The 19,614-nt window shown below is 29.8% G+C and overlaps 1 protein-coding gene across 1 annotated transcript; it reads left to right on the top strand.

Annotated features, from left to right (window-relative positions):
• The first annotated feature begins 18,501 nt into the window (after positions 1-18,501).
• On the top strand, positions 18,502-19,336 carry LOC145066787 (fasciclin-like arabinogalactan protein 21). Its single transcript, XM_079014058.1, has 2 exons — positions 18,502-18,521; positions 18,643-19,336. The coding sequence occupies exons 1-2, from the start codon at positions 18,502-18,504 to the stop codon at positions 19,334-19,336; spliced, it is 714 nt and encodes a 237-aa protein (XP_078870184.1).
• The last annotated feature ends 278 nt before the right edge of the window (positions 19,337-19,614 follow it).

The following is a 19,614-nucleotide window of genomic DNA, read 5'->3' as shown; positions in this document are numbered from 1 at the left end:
TTAAATAATATGATTTCATATTAATATATTAGAACTCATAATATATTAATAATTCATAAATAACCTCTTCTCAAAAGTCCATCCCATCAAATTGTCCTGGTGATATGCAACCCAAATGGACCATGCTACTCTCGGGTCAAGTACATACCAATTATAGTTATGGGCTTAGACACCTAATCCAAGAGTAATTAAATAATATGAGTTGCTAATATATTATAAGTTCTAATATATTTACATGAAATCATATTATTTAATTATTATTGGATTAGGTGTCTAAGCCCATAACTATAATTGGTATGTACTTGACCCGAGAGTAGCATGGTCCATTTGGGTTGCATATCACCAGGACAATTTGATAGGATGGACTTTTGAGAAGAGGTTGTTTATTATTTATTAATATTATATGAGATCTAATATATTAATATGAAATCATATTATTTAATTAGTATTGATCAAGAATTAATTTGGAATTAATTTTGTGATCAAAAGAGACTAATTAAATGTAAGGGGATTGATTCGTAAGTCATTCATTCTTTTGGTGTTAGGATATTCTCTAAAAATTCATCCTTTGTCCTAGGTGTGTTGTGAATCATTTGAGGTGAAACACTTGGGGCATTAAGTTCTTAAAGTCCAAACTCAAGAAGTTCTACAAGCTGTAACAAAGAGGTAATTCTATAACTCTCTTTTATGTTTGTTGATTATGTCATTTCCATGCTAGTTGTAGGGTTAATCCTTTGGAAATAATATTGCATGTATAATTAGAGAAAACATAGATCCAAAGCATTTAGGTTTGTATGTGCACCATAGGATGTTGTAGTATACTTAATCCCATCAGTGGTATTAGAGCTTTAGGATTATTTTCCATGATCAAAAGTTTTGATCATAAGGGAAAGGCCAAATTTGTGATTGTTCCATATGTCATTCCTATTGAGCCTGTTTGTTTCTATTGTTAAGGAAAGGGACATTGGAATCGAAGTTTCCTTGACTACCTGATAACTTTAGTCAGATTGTATGGTTCTACTTCAGGTAAGTCCACTATCTAACTCTATTAAGTTCGTAATTTTTTATTCTTAATACATGATGTGACAAGGTTGCATTTTGATGTTTTGTAGGATCATGCAAAAGGAAGGAAGCTTAAAGGATGAGTATGTTGAATATGGTTGCGAAGATGGATTTCAATCGCATGGTTCGATGATCGGATTTTTGAGTTGCTGCTTAAGATTTATGATAGATTGCTTAGAAATTTGTAATAACATAGTTTTCATTTGTAATTGCATTGTAAGGAAAAAAGTTTCCGCATTTTATAAATAAATAAAATTTTGTTTTATTTTCTTATATTTCCTTGCAATGGCATTTATGAAAATTGATGTTTGTATGTTTGTATGTTAGCAATATGAATTTGATTCTTTTGTTTGTGGTAGTGTCAAATTTTACCAAATAAGGAAAGATTCTCATCACCTAAGTTTCAGTTGGATAGAAACTTTGAATCATGAAACTTGTAGTGTGTGATGGATGAGAACCTTCATCTTTGGTAAATTAAGACTAATTCCTTGTTCACATGTATATGTGAGTCAAGTGAAGGACTATGGGATCAGGTACACTGGGTGTGCATTGGTCAAGTCCACCTCAAAGAACGATAAGACTATTCGTCATGTTTTACTAAAGTTTGGTAAATATGGTTATGCTTACAAGTTTAAGTATAATTCTGAACATTGGAAAAGTTTCAATGTATGGCAGAATGAATAAGAAGAATCAAATTAGGCAGAAAGATAAAAGTTTCTCCAATCTGAAAAGATGGGAGACTACTTTAGTATCGTGTTTTACGATCATCTTAATGATTATGGAAAACCATTTCACAATTGATCCTCTAAGGATATCTTAGTGCATTTGTATGGCTAAGAAGAGGAATAGTGAATTGTGGGCATGGTTGAATCAAAAAGGAGAATCATACTTCGTTCCAAATCGAGTCTTAGAGTCATACTCCAAGATTGTGACTTGAGTGACATATTCTTAAGCAAGGTTTAAAACACTCATCAAATGTAGAGTAAAATGTTTCTTACTCTTGTACATTTGAAATTGGTAAGTTGTGATGTCTTGGTAAGTACAGAGACCAACTAAGACCAATTGTGTGAAGTGTTAGTCTTGATTAGAATCCGCACTAACTCTTGAATATTTGTTTGTCAAGTAATGTTCCTTGACAAAGTGAATCTTATATGTCAAGAGGTCAATGGGCGTCTTAAAGATCTTGAAAGTTACAAGAACTAATGAAGAGTAAACCTACTGTTAAACACTAGCACATGACTTGAGGTTTGTAACCAATTGTGTTGACATATTCTTGTTTATGTGCCCATTCCAGTTAATTTGACTATGCATGTGAGTTCTATGAATTCTTAGTTGTTTGCGTAACAACCTAGGAAGCAATGGTAGGCCCTTGTGCTGCTAGGTGGCAAGAAATTAAGATTGAATAAGTTCAGTCCATATGAGTTTGGATTTGTCACTAACCTTGTCTTGTGATTATGGTTATGAAAAATTCACATGGATAGGAACACATACACTATAAAATCTAAGTGTCATAAGGTTTCTCTCCAATTCATGAAAATGATTGTGAGGAAACGCTTTCACTAAGTAGATTTTAAGGAAATAGCAATTATGTTATTTGCATTCTCAAATTCGATTATGAGTATGGCATCCCTCTTCATAGTTCGAATTGTGAGAAATGGAAAAGGTCTAAACATTTGAGACTTATTGATTTCTAGAAGTCCAACTGATTTATGGGTACATGTCAAAGCTAGTGGGAGCATAAGTGTTATGCTAATAAAGATAATAATTATTATGCTAGTGGGAGCATAATTATTATGCTAAGTGTTGCAAGTTAGCAATGTGAATTATAGAAAACAAAAAGTTTCAATTTGCAAAGATGCAGGGTTTGAAAAGTTGTTTTGCTATAATTAAGGGAGAGGAATTCATACTTCATTTCAAATCTAAAAGCTTAGATTGAGTTTTTAATCAAATTTAGTTAAATATATATATGAATGTTATGTTGGAATGGTTCAACATAAGGAAATTCTACAAATATGGAAATGTTAATTGCGTTCTCAAATTCGATTATGATTACGACATCTCTCTTCATAGCTCGAATTGTGAGAACATGGCAAATAGAAATACTGTAGCAAAAGATTGGTCAAGTATCATGTCTTTATGAATCGTGTCCCATATGCTTTGGGTATAGGATCGATTGCATATGCTATAATATTCTCGTGTTCTAATTTTCCAAATGCCTAGGGCATTAAGAAGGAAAAAGGAATAGAACTGGATATGACTAAAGTGGTTAAACAACTGTTAAGGAGAATCTAAGGTTCGCCAAGGATTGGTCGCTTAAGGACAGTGGGAAGTATAGTAATGGATGGACCATACCGACATTATTATGAATAGACAGGAGTCTATTAATAATGATTTGTCGTATGGAAACTATGGAATTTTTCCATATTGGGGGTTGAAGAATAGATGAGAAAGTTAGAAACTTTGAATTTGATACTTCATTTCCATGGAATTGTCTTGTAACAATCTCCAAAGGAATATTTTGTAATATCGTTGGTAAAGTCTTTGTGACTTTTGGTACCTAAACATTACAAAAGAATCACTGCATGATAGTTTAGAATCTAACACTTTTTAGCAGTGACAAGAATTTGGAATTCTTACACTTGCAATAAGGATTTGGAATTGTGAAATGAGCATCATTGAAATGTTTTCAATTGATCTAGATCACAAAGTAAGGACCATCGACAAATATAGTGTGCATGCTTGGATCATGGGACAACTATTGTTTTAATTCAAGTATTAAGTTGATTATTTGAAACATTATATAATGAATAATGCATAATCAATATGGGACTCAAAAGTTTTGGGGTCATATAGGATTAGTATTATTCTTGTGTTTCACTTTGCATGTTTTGACTTCCCGGATAACTAGGTTATTCAAACCATCCACAGTTGATCATACTTTGGAAGTAGATATTGAGGCAAGACTGTCATGAATGGGTCTGTAGAGGTGTTTTAGACATAGCACAAGTTTGCTACAGTGTTCATGAGTGCTCCTGGAATAAGATTCGAGTATTGGATTCAACCCACGCTCATCTGAATCACTTCATGGATTTTATCACGAATGATTGTGAGACGATAATATCTTATATTCTTGAAACCAAGACGTGTGACTTGTAGTTGCAAGTCGGTTGCACATTGACATATGTAAACGCACCAGTAACTTGGTGTTATAAAACATATTGTTGTGTGTAATTTGATGAGTAAGTGAAAGCAAGCATTTGGGTCGAAGTTTATCCATTAATTTTACCCTTAGAGGGATAAAAGGGATCTATGTGGGCCCCTCAATGATTTAGTGATGACACCCTAAGTGCTTGGCCAAGCCTGGACTGATTTGATTTGTTCAATTAGTCGGTCGTCATAAATCGGAAATCGGAAAACAACAGATGGATAGAGAATATTATTATAATCCATGTCTCAGTCCATACGATATCTAGAATGGAGGAATATAAGATCCCTTATCTAATGGACGTGTCATTGACTAGGTCAGAGTTCGAAAACGGTTTTTAAGAGCTGCGATTGCTAGTTGGGTTGTGGAGTCTTTCTTGCAATAATAGTTATTAGACTTATCCAAGTGGGAGACTGTTGGATTAGGTGTATAAGCTCATAACTATAATTGGTATGTACTTGACCCGAGAGTAGCATGGTCCATTTGGGTTGCATATCACCAAGAAAATTTGATAGGATGGACTTTTGAAAAGAGGTTATTTATGATTTATTAATATATTATGAGTTCTAATATATTAATATGAAATCATATTATTTAATTAGTATTGATCAAGAATTAATTTGGAATTAATTTTGTTATCAAAAGAGACTAATTAAATATATGGGGATTGATTTGGTAAATCATTCATTCTTACGGTGTGGGCCAATGATCCATGATTATTTAGGTTGGGCTAAACCCATGTGACAATCCATGGATGATCCATGGAGGTTTAAACCCATGGAGCCTAAGGAATATGGAAGGTCATGCACAATAGGGTTTACATGGTGTAACCCTAATCTTGTCACACTATATAAGAAGCCCCTTAGCATCCAAAATGATACACTAGTGTTCTTGGAGATCATTGAGCCGATTTTGGTGTTAGGATATTCTCTCAAAAGTCATCCTTTGTCCTAGGTTTGTTGTGAACCATTTGAGGTGCAACACTTGGGGCACTAAGTTCTTAAAGGCCAAACTCCAGAAGTTCTACAAGCTACAACAAAGAGGTAAATCTATAACTCTCTTTTTATGTTGATTATGTCATTTCCATGCTAGTTGTAGGCTTAATGTTTTGGAAACAATATTGCATGTATAATTAGAGAAAACATATATCCAAAGCATTTAGGGTTGTATGTGCACCATAGGATGTTGTAGTATACTTAATCCCATCACACAAGTCATAGTTTCATACACACTATTGCAAGGTAAAGCTTCAAACATAAAAACACCATTTTTATAAGCTGAAGTCAATCCATTCGAATCATTAAAAGAATATCGAAAATAATGCATGAAAAGAAATAATGTTTCACGTCATTTCTGATGAATTTCAACAATCAATCAAATCTACCCTAACATCACTACTAAGCACAAGACGATAAGTTACAATATTGGTAACAGGAGAAGATCACCTATTGCCCATGATTTAAATCCAGACCGACCCGAGCATCGGAGGAAGTTGTCTAACCACTAGATCTCGTTTTCGTTCGCTTTGATTTTTGTACTCCAAAAATAAAATTTTGCTCGTATTTTTCCCCCTAGGACTTTTAACCAATAATTTCCAACAATCGTGTCACTTGAATGGTTTTCCAACTTCCTCAAGGTAAAATTGCAAAGCTTCTTGAAGTATTTCTTCGTCGCCTTGGCCGCTTTTTCGTTTGGTTTTTAGGTTGTTGTACAACCCGTTTATTTTTGAAAACCCCTTGCTATTTCTTAAAACTTCAAATTCATTTGGTGTTTTGTACGGTAGTCGCCGTCTTTTCCTAGCTCCTCCCGAAGCTGTTCTAAAATGCGAAACCAAAAATGATCTCCTGGTTGTGCATTTCTCATCTTCGAATCCTCGGAAGTGTCAACCCAAGCTTTTACCAAAACTATCTCTTCTTATGGAAGCCATGGTATCGGCTTTTGTCTTCCCGATTGTGCGACACCCTCGTACGCTTGTTGTTTTCCATTGCGTCGTTGTGGGGGTGGTGTGGGTTGAGTTTCGGGAACCATCTTTTATTCTTTCGAATCATCTAACTCATTGACAAGTTGAAATTGTTGTTGGGTTTGGGTTTGAGTTTGGGTTTGGGTTTGGGTTTGAGGTTGATTTGGCGAATGTTGATCGGGAAAAACAACAAAGTTTGAAAACATTTGCGAACATTTGGAACTTGGACCGAATAATATTGTCTAACATTTTTATATTGAAATTGTAGTGGAGATTAAATGGGAGCATCGAGTTGTGGACGATAAACTCCTTGTGATGATGAATCGATAGCAAAAATGTTTCAAGTAGGGGTACTTAAACTCGAGACATGAGTTTTTTTCCTTCTGTCGGAGGTTGAGGTTTGATTGTCGGGATTCGTTTTTTTTTTCTTTGAAGAAAATAGAGGTTGGAGTTTGATTGAAGGTAAATGGGTATGAGTATTTATAGAGGGTAAAAAAATTACATTTTAAATAATATAGCCGTTGGAAATAAAAAAAGAAAAAAAATCAAATTTTACCGTATTTTAACGGTTGTTTTTAAAAAAAATCTATCCAATCCCTATCGGAGTGAGAACACAGCAAACCTTCCTCCCACCTCCTCCCCGCACAGCGCTTCCCGCACCCCGGTGCGGTGTTCATCGGAGTGGGAAACGCCCCACCCCTCCTTCCCACACCGGCTCCGTCCCGTCTTAGACTGATGTGTGCAGCAGGATAGTATAGGGTGGTGTAAAAAACATTTGCACAGATTATCTAGAAAGAGCCATAACTTTTTGAAAAAAATGCTAAGGTTGCGACTTATATTAAGCCTATGAAAAATAATGGAAGAACAATTACTAGATGTTACTCATTGGTCTATGAGAGGTGCTAGTAGGCCAGGCGAGGATGTAAGAATATTGTGAAAACTTATGTTGTAGGTAAAGGAAAATTCGTTGGAGATGTTGGCAAAGAAAATGATGTTCACTGTGAAACGCATATTGACGATAAATACATACATTTTCTATCCATTTTAATTTCTTTCAAATATTACTCTCATTTCTCAAATATCACTCTCCGTTAATAAAATTGTTTGGTTTTTAAATTTAATGTTATGGTTTTTAATTTTAATACTATAAAATGTTTGATTTTTTTTTAATTGCAAATTGTTCCAGTTATTAGATGGAAGTATGGCCCTTACCTGTATGTGGGCCTAAAATGAAATATATTAGTGCATCCAACAGTGATATATATGTGACACCAAATATTTGATACATTGCTAGACACCATACGCTTTAATAATATTTACAGCTCATAATACCTTTTAATATTATTTACAGCTGATAATTTTAATAATATTTCCAAATGTATTTGTTTGTTTAGGGTGTTGCAATATCCTATAAGAATTTAGGATCAAAACAAGAACTGTAGTTAGAATAATTTTATGTGGCGTAAAGATTTTTGGATTTTCCTATAATATTTTAGCCACATACATAATTTTCAGAAAACCAAATCTGATCTGCCTTCGCTTAGGCTCAATATCGCCAGGCCCATCTGTGGTTGGTTTATTCTCCAGAATCCACACACACAAAGCCCAGTGCCCCAGTAATGTTATATTGGATTTATAATAATCACATGCCGAGAAACTATAAGAAATACATCTTAAAAATGTTATATTAATATAAAGAAATATTTAAACAATGTTTTATAATGATCAGTTAGAATTTAATCTAGAAATTGGAATATAGAAAATTTTCATTGTGAATAATATAGCTCAATACGTATCGATGGAAGGCAAACGGGCAACAAGCTGGGCCACTAGTCCTTTCTAGATAACAAAACTAATTCTTTTGAAAACATCTGTGGATCTAGAAACTATACGTGATGTTACTACTAATCTAATAATAATTTAAAAATACAAAAAAAAATTATATAACAATAATAAACAATAAAAAAAATGAAAAATAAAGACAATAAAATATAAAACAACCAATCAAATAAGCAAATAAGAGGGAACACAAATTAATCCTAAAAGACAATGGTTTTTCTTAAATTTCTATAATTTTAATGTAGTTTTTATCAATACATTAAAAAAATGTATATAATTATAATTAATCAGACGATCAATTATTTGAGAACACGTATCTAGGCCCAGATTGATAATTCTTTATCTATCAATAATTCTAAGAAATTTCTATGATTTCCCTGGTACCACTTAACGACTTTTTAATCTAGGCATAGTTTAAATTTCCAATTCATGATTTTATTTTAATAATATTTCCACATATATTTGATTGCTCAGTGTGTTGAATATTTTATAAGAATTTAGGATTAACACAATAGTTGTAGTTGTAATAATTTAAGGTTGCATTTGATGTTTTTTAAGTTGTTGTATATAATAAACTATACTAAAAGTAGCTTATAAGCTTTTAAAAAGCTATTAGACATTTATTTCAGAGTTTTTTTTTAAAAAAATTAATATATTCTTAATTAATTATCAAAAAACATATTTTACCGAACACAATTATTTATCAACTAGCAATTAATTTTTCAGTTACAATCTAACTTTCCAGCAACTTCAGACATAACATGAATATGCCATAAAGACTTTCGAATTCTGTTGGCATACTTCAGACACATACGTGTTTTTTAAAACCTTCTTTAGCAATTTAAAAACATTAAAATTATGATATTTTTTTGGCAATCAAATAATTTTCAACTCCTCCTGTATATCACAAAACATCAAATTAAAACATATAAATTTGATACTAAAATAACAAAATAACGTATTCTCTCCAATATTATATTTTTTTAGAGAAAGTATCAGAAAAGTCTTAATATTTTCTAAAAAATTTCACTTTAGTCCCAAAAATATTCGAACAGAAAAATCCCGATTATTTGAATTTGCATGATAATATGTCATTTCCTGTTAAAAGAAGAAAAAATGACTTTTTTGTTAACTTAAGTCAAATTGAAATAATCGAGACTCTTATGCTCAAAACAAACTGGGACTAAAGTGAAACTTTTCCAAAAATATTGAAATTTTTCCAAGGTTGTAAAAAACGTTCGACGTTAGCTAATCGGTGGACTGGGGTCAAGGGATTAATCGTTTAGGCGGGGATTAATCGGGAACCATTAATTGCTAATTTGTTGAATTTTAAAAAATTAAATATGACTAGTATCATATCAAAGTTCGTAAATATCACTAATATGATAACAAAATAGGTTCATATGATTAATACAACACTAATCATGCCTAAAATAGTTTTCATTGAAATAAAACTTTTTCAAAATATTAAAATTTCATTGTTTTATAATGTTTAACTCATTATATATGCTGAGATTAATCGCTAGATGCCCTCTAATCGATCGAGTAGCGTCTAAGGATAAATCGGAACCTAATCAGAACTTTTCTTTATAAATAAATTTCTATAATTTAAAAAATCCTGGGTCATTATGAAATTCAATAAGGGACACTCATGACTCATCTATATAATAGAGTCCGGCCCACCATGCAAATATGTACACTTTTAGACAAAATATACCTTGTAGGTCGTACGATATATTTTAAAAGCTCAAGGACCACAAATGTAATTTTCATATATTGTCTCGATTATAAAATGATTATTATTAAATAATAACAATGTATTTATATTTATTTTACTATATTATATAGAAAGGTATTTTTTATTTCGTCATATCTATTTAGAACTCACATGATCTTTTAATTTCTTTTTAATAATAAAAATAAGTTAGTTAACTAGTACTTAAATAAGTGCAAAAAACTCTCTATCTAGACATCAAGTTATGACATTTAAAATTAGTTGATAACACTAATTAATTATAATAGTTGGTTTTATATTAAATACATTGAATGGTTTTAAAGTTTTTAATTTGTAAGTTTGTTATATATTAATTCTTTTTTTATTTTATTTTCTTAGTTTAAGTATTATTTTAAGACAATCATTGTATGTTGTGGTTGAAATTTTAATATAAATTAAATTATATTCATGTTATTGATCATATGTTATGGATTGTGATATAGATAATATTTAATTAAATATTATATATATATTTGTATGTTTATGTTGCTTCAAAGCAATAATTAATTAAAAAGCATGGATATGTCATATTATCCATATTATTTATGTAAGTCTCTATTAAAATGCCGATGAATAGGAATGTGGTTGATGTCAATGAATATTATTGCTCAAAATAGTTGAGATTATATATATATATATATATATATATATATATATATATATATATATATATATATATGTGTGTGTGTGTGTGTGTGTGTGTGTGTGTGTAAAAATATTATGTCAAAGTTAATGTTAATGACATAACCATTATAAACATATATTTTTCAATATTCTAACAATATATTTTTAACCTGCACCTCGCAATGCGTGAGAATTCGTCTATTTATACTTATAAATGAGACATTTCTTCAATCACCTCATGCATTTGAAACCTCCAATACATTTTTCCAATCACCTCATGCATTTTAAACCCCCATACCTTTTCACCTTCAAAGTAATTAATCACACATCACACACTTTATTAATTGAAATTTTGAGGCTACGAATAGAACTATGGATGGTCAATTTAGTGCATGATATGAATGAACAATTGATTTTGCTCCTACATACTTATAAATATCTTCTCAATTTTGATGAAAATTTTGGAAAGAATGATAAAACAAAAAATGCTCCTACATGTAATTAAATCATCTTATATGATTAATTTCATACCTTCAACTCCTTTAGTTTGTACAATTTCAAATACTATAAACGGATTATGAAAATATGATAGGTGTGATATAATAATTTATGGTAAATATTTTGGCAAGAAAGATGAAACATAACGTGCTCATGTTGCATAGTAATTAAATCCATTTATATCATTCATTTCATAACTTCCACTCCTTTAGCTTGTACAATTTCAAATACTCTAAACGAATTATGAATATATGGTAGGTTTGTTAGGATAATATGTAATAGGAATGAACTAATTCAGATACCATACGCTAGAAATGAATCCAAATTGTCTGATGATCGGCCGGTGAAGGCGATATTTTCTACCGAAGTTAAAGTCTCAAGATAGAGTATCAAAATATTTACATTTCAGATAGGTTTCCAGAAATATATTAATTCCAATCTTGAATAAATATGGTATTTGAAGGGGAGGTTGGAAAGAATTTGTCGTGGTTGACTACCCACCTCCGTTTCACATTCAATAATTTTCAAAAAATATAATACAACACATGTGAGATTTACTTAAAAAACTAAACGTATACGGCTCCAAATGCGAACCCTTATTTAATCAGTTATCAAATAATTAGATTAGATACTAATGTTTACATAAACATTAAATTTACAGTTTTAAACTAATAATAACGTTGCATTATTTAGTAATTTAAAATATTTTTAAATCAAAAATTATACATACTATTTAATCGTATGCAACCTTTATGTTTAGCCTATTCACAATAAATTAAACCATATCAGTTTTTGTTAATTGCATTATGTCAATATGTTATTTGTTTTAAAATCATAACTTTTCAATGAACCACATGCTTCAAAAGAATGTTAACTATTTATTTTACCATAATATATATAACCATATTTAACTATATAATAATTCCACTACATAATGCGTGGACATTCGTCTAGTCTATATCATCATATCATATCATATCATATCATATCATACTATATTATAAAGGAAGCATTTTTTTTCTTTCACCACATTCATTTGAAACTCCTATGACTTTTCAATATCTTTCTAATAATGATTATAAGTTGGTTAATAAGATTAAATAAATAATAAACCTAAAATGTAATCATATATAACCTAATTTTCAATATTAAAAGAATATCTTTACTTCTACTTATAAAGTTATATTTTTTAACTTTTAACATATTATACTTAATTTATTAGTTTTAATATATTGTTTGATGTAAACCATTATCATTTTAAAGCTACGATTTTTGAAATTTTTGTATAAAATACTTAAATTATAAATTTAAATATAATATTACAGGATCAACTTAAATATAAATTTTAGTTTAACTTAAACAACCCAAAGAATATTTTGAAATAGTTAAAAGTGATAAATTGTAGTGCCCTTCTAATAATTATTAGCTAATAAAGTTAAATAAATATCAAACTGAAAGTGTAATCATAATTAAACTAAATTTGAATATTAAAATAATATATTTACTTCTACTTATAAATTTATATCTTCAAATTTTAACATATTATACTTAATTTATTATATTTAATATGTTGTTGTATGTAAACTATTATCAGTTTAAAGCTATAATTTTTTAACAGTTTGGACAAAATACTTAAGATGTTAATTTAAATATAACATTACAATGTCAACTTAAATATAAATTTTGGTTCCACTTAAAAAACTCAATGAATATTTTGTGAATAGTTAAAAGTGATAAATTGTAGTGCTAAATGAAAAAACTAAATTATAATCTCAATTTAACGAAAATATTTCCTAAAGATATTTTTATAATCGTTAAAAGTTTTCAAATAAATATCTTAAAATAACTTACAATAACAATAGTTAAAAAAACAATTCTATATAAATGATTATATTGTTACATTTAAAATCAAAAAACAGTGTTTGATGTTTTAAATAATTATAATGATAGAAATTAAAATATTAAACAAATACATTGTAAAAAATTAATTAACAATAACAACATTAAAAATATATTATATGTAATTTTATTCATGACTAACTCGCGGGTAGAAGTCATTCAAACGGTTGAGATTATGCAGTTATAATAGATGTATACATATTATCATATAATTCAAAATAATCAATATAGTATACGAATTATTATATCAAATTTAACAACAATTTTATTGTTATATTTTTAAAAAAAAAAAAACATATATTTGTAAAGATTTCAACTATATAAGTGTTTCTGCGCAACGCGCGGGTATTCGCCTAGTATGCTTATAAAGAAAGTATTTTTTCCTTTCACCACATTCATTCGAAACTCTCATGTCTTTTTCCTTTCACCACATTCATTTGAAACTCTCATGGCTTTACAATTTTTTCTAATAATAAATATAAGTTGGTTAATAAGGTTAAAAAAATCTCAAACCTAAAGTGTAATCATATATAAACTAAATTTTAATATTAAAATAATATATTTATTTCTACTTATAAAGTTATGTTTTTAACTTTAAATTTTAATATTAAAATAATATACTTAATTTATTAGTTTTAATATATTGTTGGATGTAAACCACTATCATTTTAATGATACAGTTTTGGAACAATTTGTATAAAATACTTAAATTATTAATTTAAATATTACATTACAGGGTCAACTAAAATATAAATTTTAGTTTAACTTAAACAAACCAAAAATATTTTGTAAATAGTTAAAAGTGATAAAGTATAGTGTCTTTCTAATAATGATTACAATTTGGTTAAAAAAAGTTTAAAAAAATATCAAACCTAAAGTATAATCATAAATAAACTAAATTTCAATTTTAAAATAATATATTTATTTCTACTTATAAAGTTATGTCTTTAACTTTTAACATATTATACTTAATTTATTAGATTTAAAATGTTGTTGTATGTAAACCATTATCATTTTAAAGCTACAACTTTTGAACAGTTTGGAAAAAATACTTAAATTATTAATTTAAATATAACATTACAGTTTCAACTTAAATATAAATTTCAGTTCCATTTAAAAAACCAAAGAATATTTTGTAAATAGTTAAAAGTGATAAATTGTAGTTATAAATGCAAAATCTAAATTGTAATCTCAATTTAACTAAAATATTTCCTAAAGATATTTTTATAATTGTTAAAAGTTTTCAAATAAGTAGCTTAAAATAACTTACAATATATAGCCTTATTAAACGTCTAAATATCATATTTGCCCAGCTTAAACTCTAAATATCATATTTGTCCTTCTTAATGTTTTAAAATATCATATTTATCCAAATCTATTTTTTAAACATTTTTTATTATTTAATAACCTTTTTTCTATTTTAAAATCATTAAAAATAAAAAAAAAATAGTCAAATAGACCATAATACCCTTTCCTTCTTAATCACATGTATACCTTATTCCTTTGACATGTGACTTGCGTTCAGCTCACGATCAACACAACCTGCGTCTTTTTTTCTGCCTTCTTCTTTCCAAGTATGTTGCACGATCAACACGACAATCGACTACATCATGTACATTTATGTTTTTATTAGTTAATGGAATATTCAATTCTTGATTAGAAGTATTGATCGTTTCAATTTTTTTGAGAATGTGTGATCAGATTGAATTTGGAATCGGCTACAATCAACAAATTATTTGTTTTCTTTGCCAATTAAACATTGAATGTGTGATTACAACTAATGAATTGATGCTACGAATTGTTTGTGAATTGATGTGAAATACACATACAACAGAGACACCAATAGTTACTCAATCCTTCAAAGTATACATTTTTTCACTCCAATAAAACTATCAAGGGCAATCTATAACTCTTTGTCCAAAAGTACAATGGTATCATCTCAATCATGGCGTTTCCAGGCTCTAATCCTTTGCTTTTATGTGAAGTCTTGACAATTGTAAACCAAGCTCGGATGATTTATGTTGGATACCCATTTATAGAAATACCAAGGTACAACAATAAGAATCAAACACAAAGTAAATGAAGTTAGACCAAAAAAATATAGAAAAATATAAAACATAAATCACAAAAGTCTAAATTAACATATCAAAACTTTAAGATAAGGCCAAAAAAGGCAAGAAACATGCAAGGTACCCTGCGAATCAGCTAACAAAAAAAACCATGCAACTATAAACTTCAAGAATAAACAACCGACAACACCATAAATTAGCTCGGTAGAGGATTAAAACTTTCAGGTGTAGCCAGGAAAGACAATGTATTTTCAATATGAACCAACATTAGCATTATACATTCAATACATTACCTATATAAGCTTGAATTTTTAGGAACAAAACCAGCCAGAGCTCCAACATTTCAGAAAAAAGCACTAGCAATGAGTTGAAACAAACATTAGCATTGAACTTTCAAGAGCAAATCATAATTAGCCATCTACTTTCAAGAATAAGCCAACTCCAAAACCAAAATTCCAAATCGATCACCCCAAAAATCCAAATTGATTTACCCTAAAAATCCAATCGATTTACACCTCAATCAATGCTATGAACGAAGAAGAGTCTCATATTTTAGATAAGATGGTGGCTGATGAACTGGTGTCACAGCCTAAATGAAAGGAGTGTGTATGTCGTGTGTGTGTGTATGTGTTAGAAGAATTTAACCAGATGAGAATGAGTCGATCACCAGTTCTCCATCGTTCTCTAGTTCTCCATCTACGTGATTAGGTTAGACAACTAAGGGCTATATTGGTCAATCTATCAAACGTATCATTGGATTTTAATATCAAAGGGCAATTTAGTCTATTAGTCTTTTTTGATAAATTAATATGATTATAAAAAATTAAAAACTAATTAAAAATGTTTAAAATTGTTTAAAAAATAAATTTGGACAAATTCGATATTTTAGAACATTAAGAAGGATAAATATGATATTTTGATTTTAGACCGGGCAAATACGATATTTTGAAGCTTAATAAGGGTATATACGAAATTCTCCCTTAAAAATAACTTTATATAAATGATTATATTGTTACCTTTAAAATCAAAAAACAATGTTTGATGTTTTAAATAATTATAATGATAGAAATTAAAACATTAAACAAATAAATTTTAAAAAACTAATTAACAATAACAACTATAAATAACATTAAACCATATATTGTATTTAATTTTATTTATATGTAACTTACGGGTAGAAGTCATTCAAACGTTTGAGATTATGCAGTTATAATAAATGTATATATTATATTATATCAATTTAACAACGTTATTGTTATATTTTATATATATATATATATATATATATATATATATATATATATATATATATATATATATATATATATACTTCAACTATATAGATGTTTATGCGCAACGTGCGGGCATTCGCCTAGTGTGTGTGTGTATGTATATATATATATATATATATATATATATATATATATATATATATATATATATATATATATATATATATATATATATATATATATATATATATAAAGAGAGAGATTTTCAAGTACAACATTGATTTGAAACTTTCATGTGTTTTCATTTTCTATAATGACTTTTCACATGCTTTTTAATAATGTTTATTAATTGTTTTAATTTCAAATATATTATATATACTCTTACATGTGACTTTGGATTCTATATTTCTTTTTATAGTTTTTGGTTTCTGAAACATCTCACTTTTGTATAACACTTTGTGCATCTTCTATCTTTATGATGTCACACACCTTGGGACATCCTAGCTTCAACAACATTGCACCACACTTCCACACTTCTCCTAGCTATATACATTTAAATCTCTACGGGTTTGTAAATTGTAATTCATATTATATATAATAATTGGAATCGTTTTTTTATCAACCACTTATTTGTAATGGTTTTGAGAAAGAGCCAATGTAGAATATTTGAATTCATCATCGGAGGTTCATGCTATTAAGTTTAGTGACCTAAAAAATAAATTTTGTGTTATTGGTTGTCATTTTAAGTCATTTTCCCTTGTTTATACTCTCCATTGTTCACACGCATAAAGTCCGATGGCCCAAATAATATTAGTCCTCAAAGTTTTCTAAAGACAAAATTGCAAAAATGGTCATTGTGGTTCTCCTATTTTCTATGACTAATGTCCAAACGTTTGAAAAGTTATAAATATGGTCATTTTAAGCTAGTTTTATCATGAATTTGATCCATCGAAAACTTTTAATGTCTATTTTACCCTTTTAATGTCTTTTTCCTTTTATTTTTAATTATTTTTACAATTTTTGTTAATAAAAAATATAAATAAATTTCATTCACACCCATACCCTTTTGTCTTCTTCTTTCCCTTTCCCACGTTTACCTCCTCCCTCTCTTCTTACACTTGCATATCTCTTCATCGTTTCTAATGACTCTCCGCTAAGCTCAAACGATGAGTCCCAGAAGCAAGAACAATAGCATGTCACGTGCATTGATTTGATCTCATTCCTAAACCTAAGCAACGGTGACGTTCACGATCATTGGGCTGCCACCCTTTTTTGTTGCCCCGCCCCTTATCAAGGACCTCAAAAGCTTCCACCACCACCATCATCGCCTGAGAAACCCTAATCCCATTATCCCTCTTTTGTTGAAACATGCAAATTGCTATTTTTTTTAGTTTCATGAAGATGAAACTCGAATCATAAATGCTTATGAATCTGACAGGTGTATCATGATCCTTTTATCAAATTGATAAACCCATTTTATTTGAGTTTGATTCTAGATTCAAGTTCAAACTGAAGACCAAAAAACTTTTTTGAAATTAACCATATCGATTCACCTTATGTGTATCAGTCTTCAAAACACAATTCAGATTCTCAATCTATTTCATCGTATTACTGAGGTATTTCGAGAGATTCATCTTCCCCTAATTTTTTCTTGACCTTCAAAAATCAACCCGAACCCTCTAAGGATTTGTTCTTGATCTATAATGATTTATTTAATTTTTCCTCCCTCACATTGTTGATTTAGGGAAATTAAACTTTGACTATCACATTTGAGTTTTTTGGTGCATTGGATATTGTAGAGAGAGAAAAAAGAAAGAAAGAAAGACGAGAAAGAGACAACGAGAGAGAGAGAGGGGTACGGGATTTTTTTCTATTTTTTATTGACAAAAATGGAAAACATAATTAAAAATTAAAGTGAAAAAGAAAATAAAAAGGTAAAATAGAAATTTTTCTAGTTTTTCAGGGACCAAATTCACAATAAAACTAGCTGAAAAGGACCATATCTGCAATTTTTAAAAGGTTTGGACTTTAGTCATAGAAAATGACAAACCACATGGACCACTTTTGCAATTTTGTCTTTTCTAAATTTCTAAATTAAGACTCACCCAGTCACCCCTATGCTTCATCATTTCATTAATTACACTTTAACCTTGTGATTCCACTTTATATTAGATATAGTCCAAGCTTAGAACTATCATACAAAAATTTAAGACAAAATAGCAAAAATGTTCCCTATGGTATGCATTTTTTCTGAGGTTTAGTCCAAACATCGACTTTTTTCGGCTTCGTCGTCCTTTTAAGCTAGTTTCGTTGCGGATTTTTTCCCTCAGTAAACTGAAATGACTTCAATACCCTTGGGGTATTTATTTTCTATTTTTCTTTCATTTTTTAAATCTAATACTTATTTAAACAATTAAAAAGTAAGAGGCTCTCTCTCTCTCTCTCTCTCTCTCTCTCTCTCTCTCCCTCTCTCCTTTTAGACCCACTTTCATTTACCATCACTTCTCCAATCATCAATCAAATGGATTTAACTCCGTAGCCACCTTCCTACGCATCTCATTGGACCTCTTCCTATCAACACCAGAAACCACCATTTTTACCATTTCTTATTCCACCATTTCCAACCTCTCAATCCTTCCTTACATGACCAAACACTTCCTCGCCTACCACATCTCACTGGAAAAACTAACACTCCAAGATATGTTCATAAAGCCCATAAAAGCATGCTCACTAACCTTGATTCAACACCAGAAAGTTTCAATCACGAAGAACAGTAACAAACATCAAGTTCTTGAAGTCAACAACGTGTCGATTACTCACCCGAAATTGTTACTTCAAGGACCCGCCATTCATGACATTGCAGGTTTGTTTGCTTCCTTCCATCTTAACCAAGAAAGTATAACATTACCGGCATGTGAATCCGGTGGTGGTGGTGATCGTGGTCATGGATTTATCAAGAGCAAGGAAGAATGGGGGAAAGTGGTGAAATTTCTGATCTCATCCAGATTCATGTCGTTTGCCATTGGATTAAAATCAATGATTCAGGGGATTCTCAAAAAATTTCCAGATTTAGGTTCGGTGTCAACTAAACTCAGTGATGCAGAACCACACAGACAAGCTCGAGGATTCGATGGTCATGAAATGGGATCGAACTACAAATCAAATTACACATAATATGAGGTGATCCGGTGAATCAAAACCACAAGGATCCATTCTTTCTTGGGGGCAGAGCAGGACTCACACAAACGAAGATGAAGAAGAGGAAGGGTACAAAGCTCCAGATAAAGTAAGCGACTTGTAAACGACATGATCTAGAAACAAGGGTGTTCTTCATCACCATCTTCATCTTCTAGGGTCCATAATGACGAATTTAAACGAGAAATTATGGTGGGGAAGAGTAAGGTGGGAAGTGGGTCCAGATCTAATACATCGACGTCATTGATGGAGGGAGG

The sequence above is a fragment of the Lactuca serriola genome, chromosome 8, assembly GCF_051521515.1.
Source record: "Lactuca serriola cultivar US96UC23 chromosome 8, Lser_US96UC23_V15, whole genome shotgun sequence".
Classification (NCBI taxonomy): Eukaryota; Viridiplantae; Streptophyta; class Magnoliopsida; order Asterales; family Asteraceae; genus Lactuca; species Lactuca serriola.
This window is presented reverse-complemented; position numbering and strand designations above follow the sequence as displayed.

Coding starts and splice junctions, on each gene's coding strand:
- LOC145066787 (XM_079014058.1), top strand. CDS start 18,502: ATGACTTCAATACCCTTGGG. Junction 18,522..18,642: donor ATGACTTCAATACCCTTGGG/GTATTTATTTTC, acceptor CTCTCCTTTTAG/ACCCACTTTCATTTACCATC.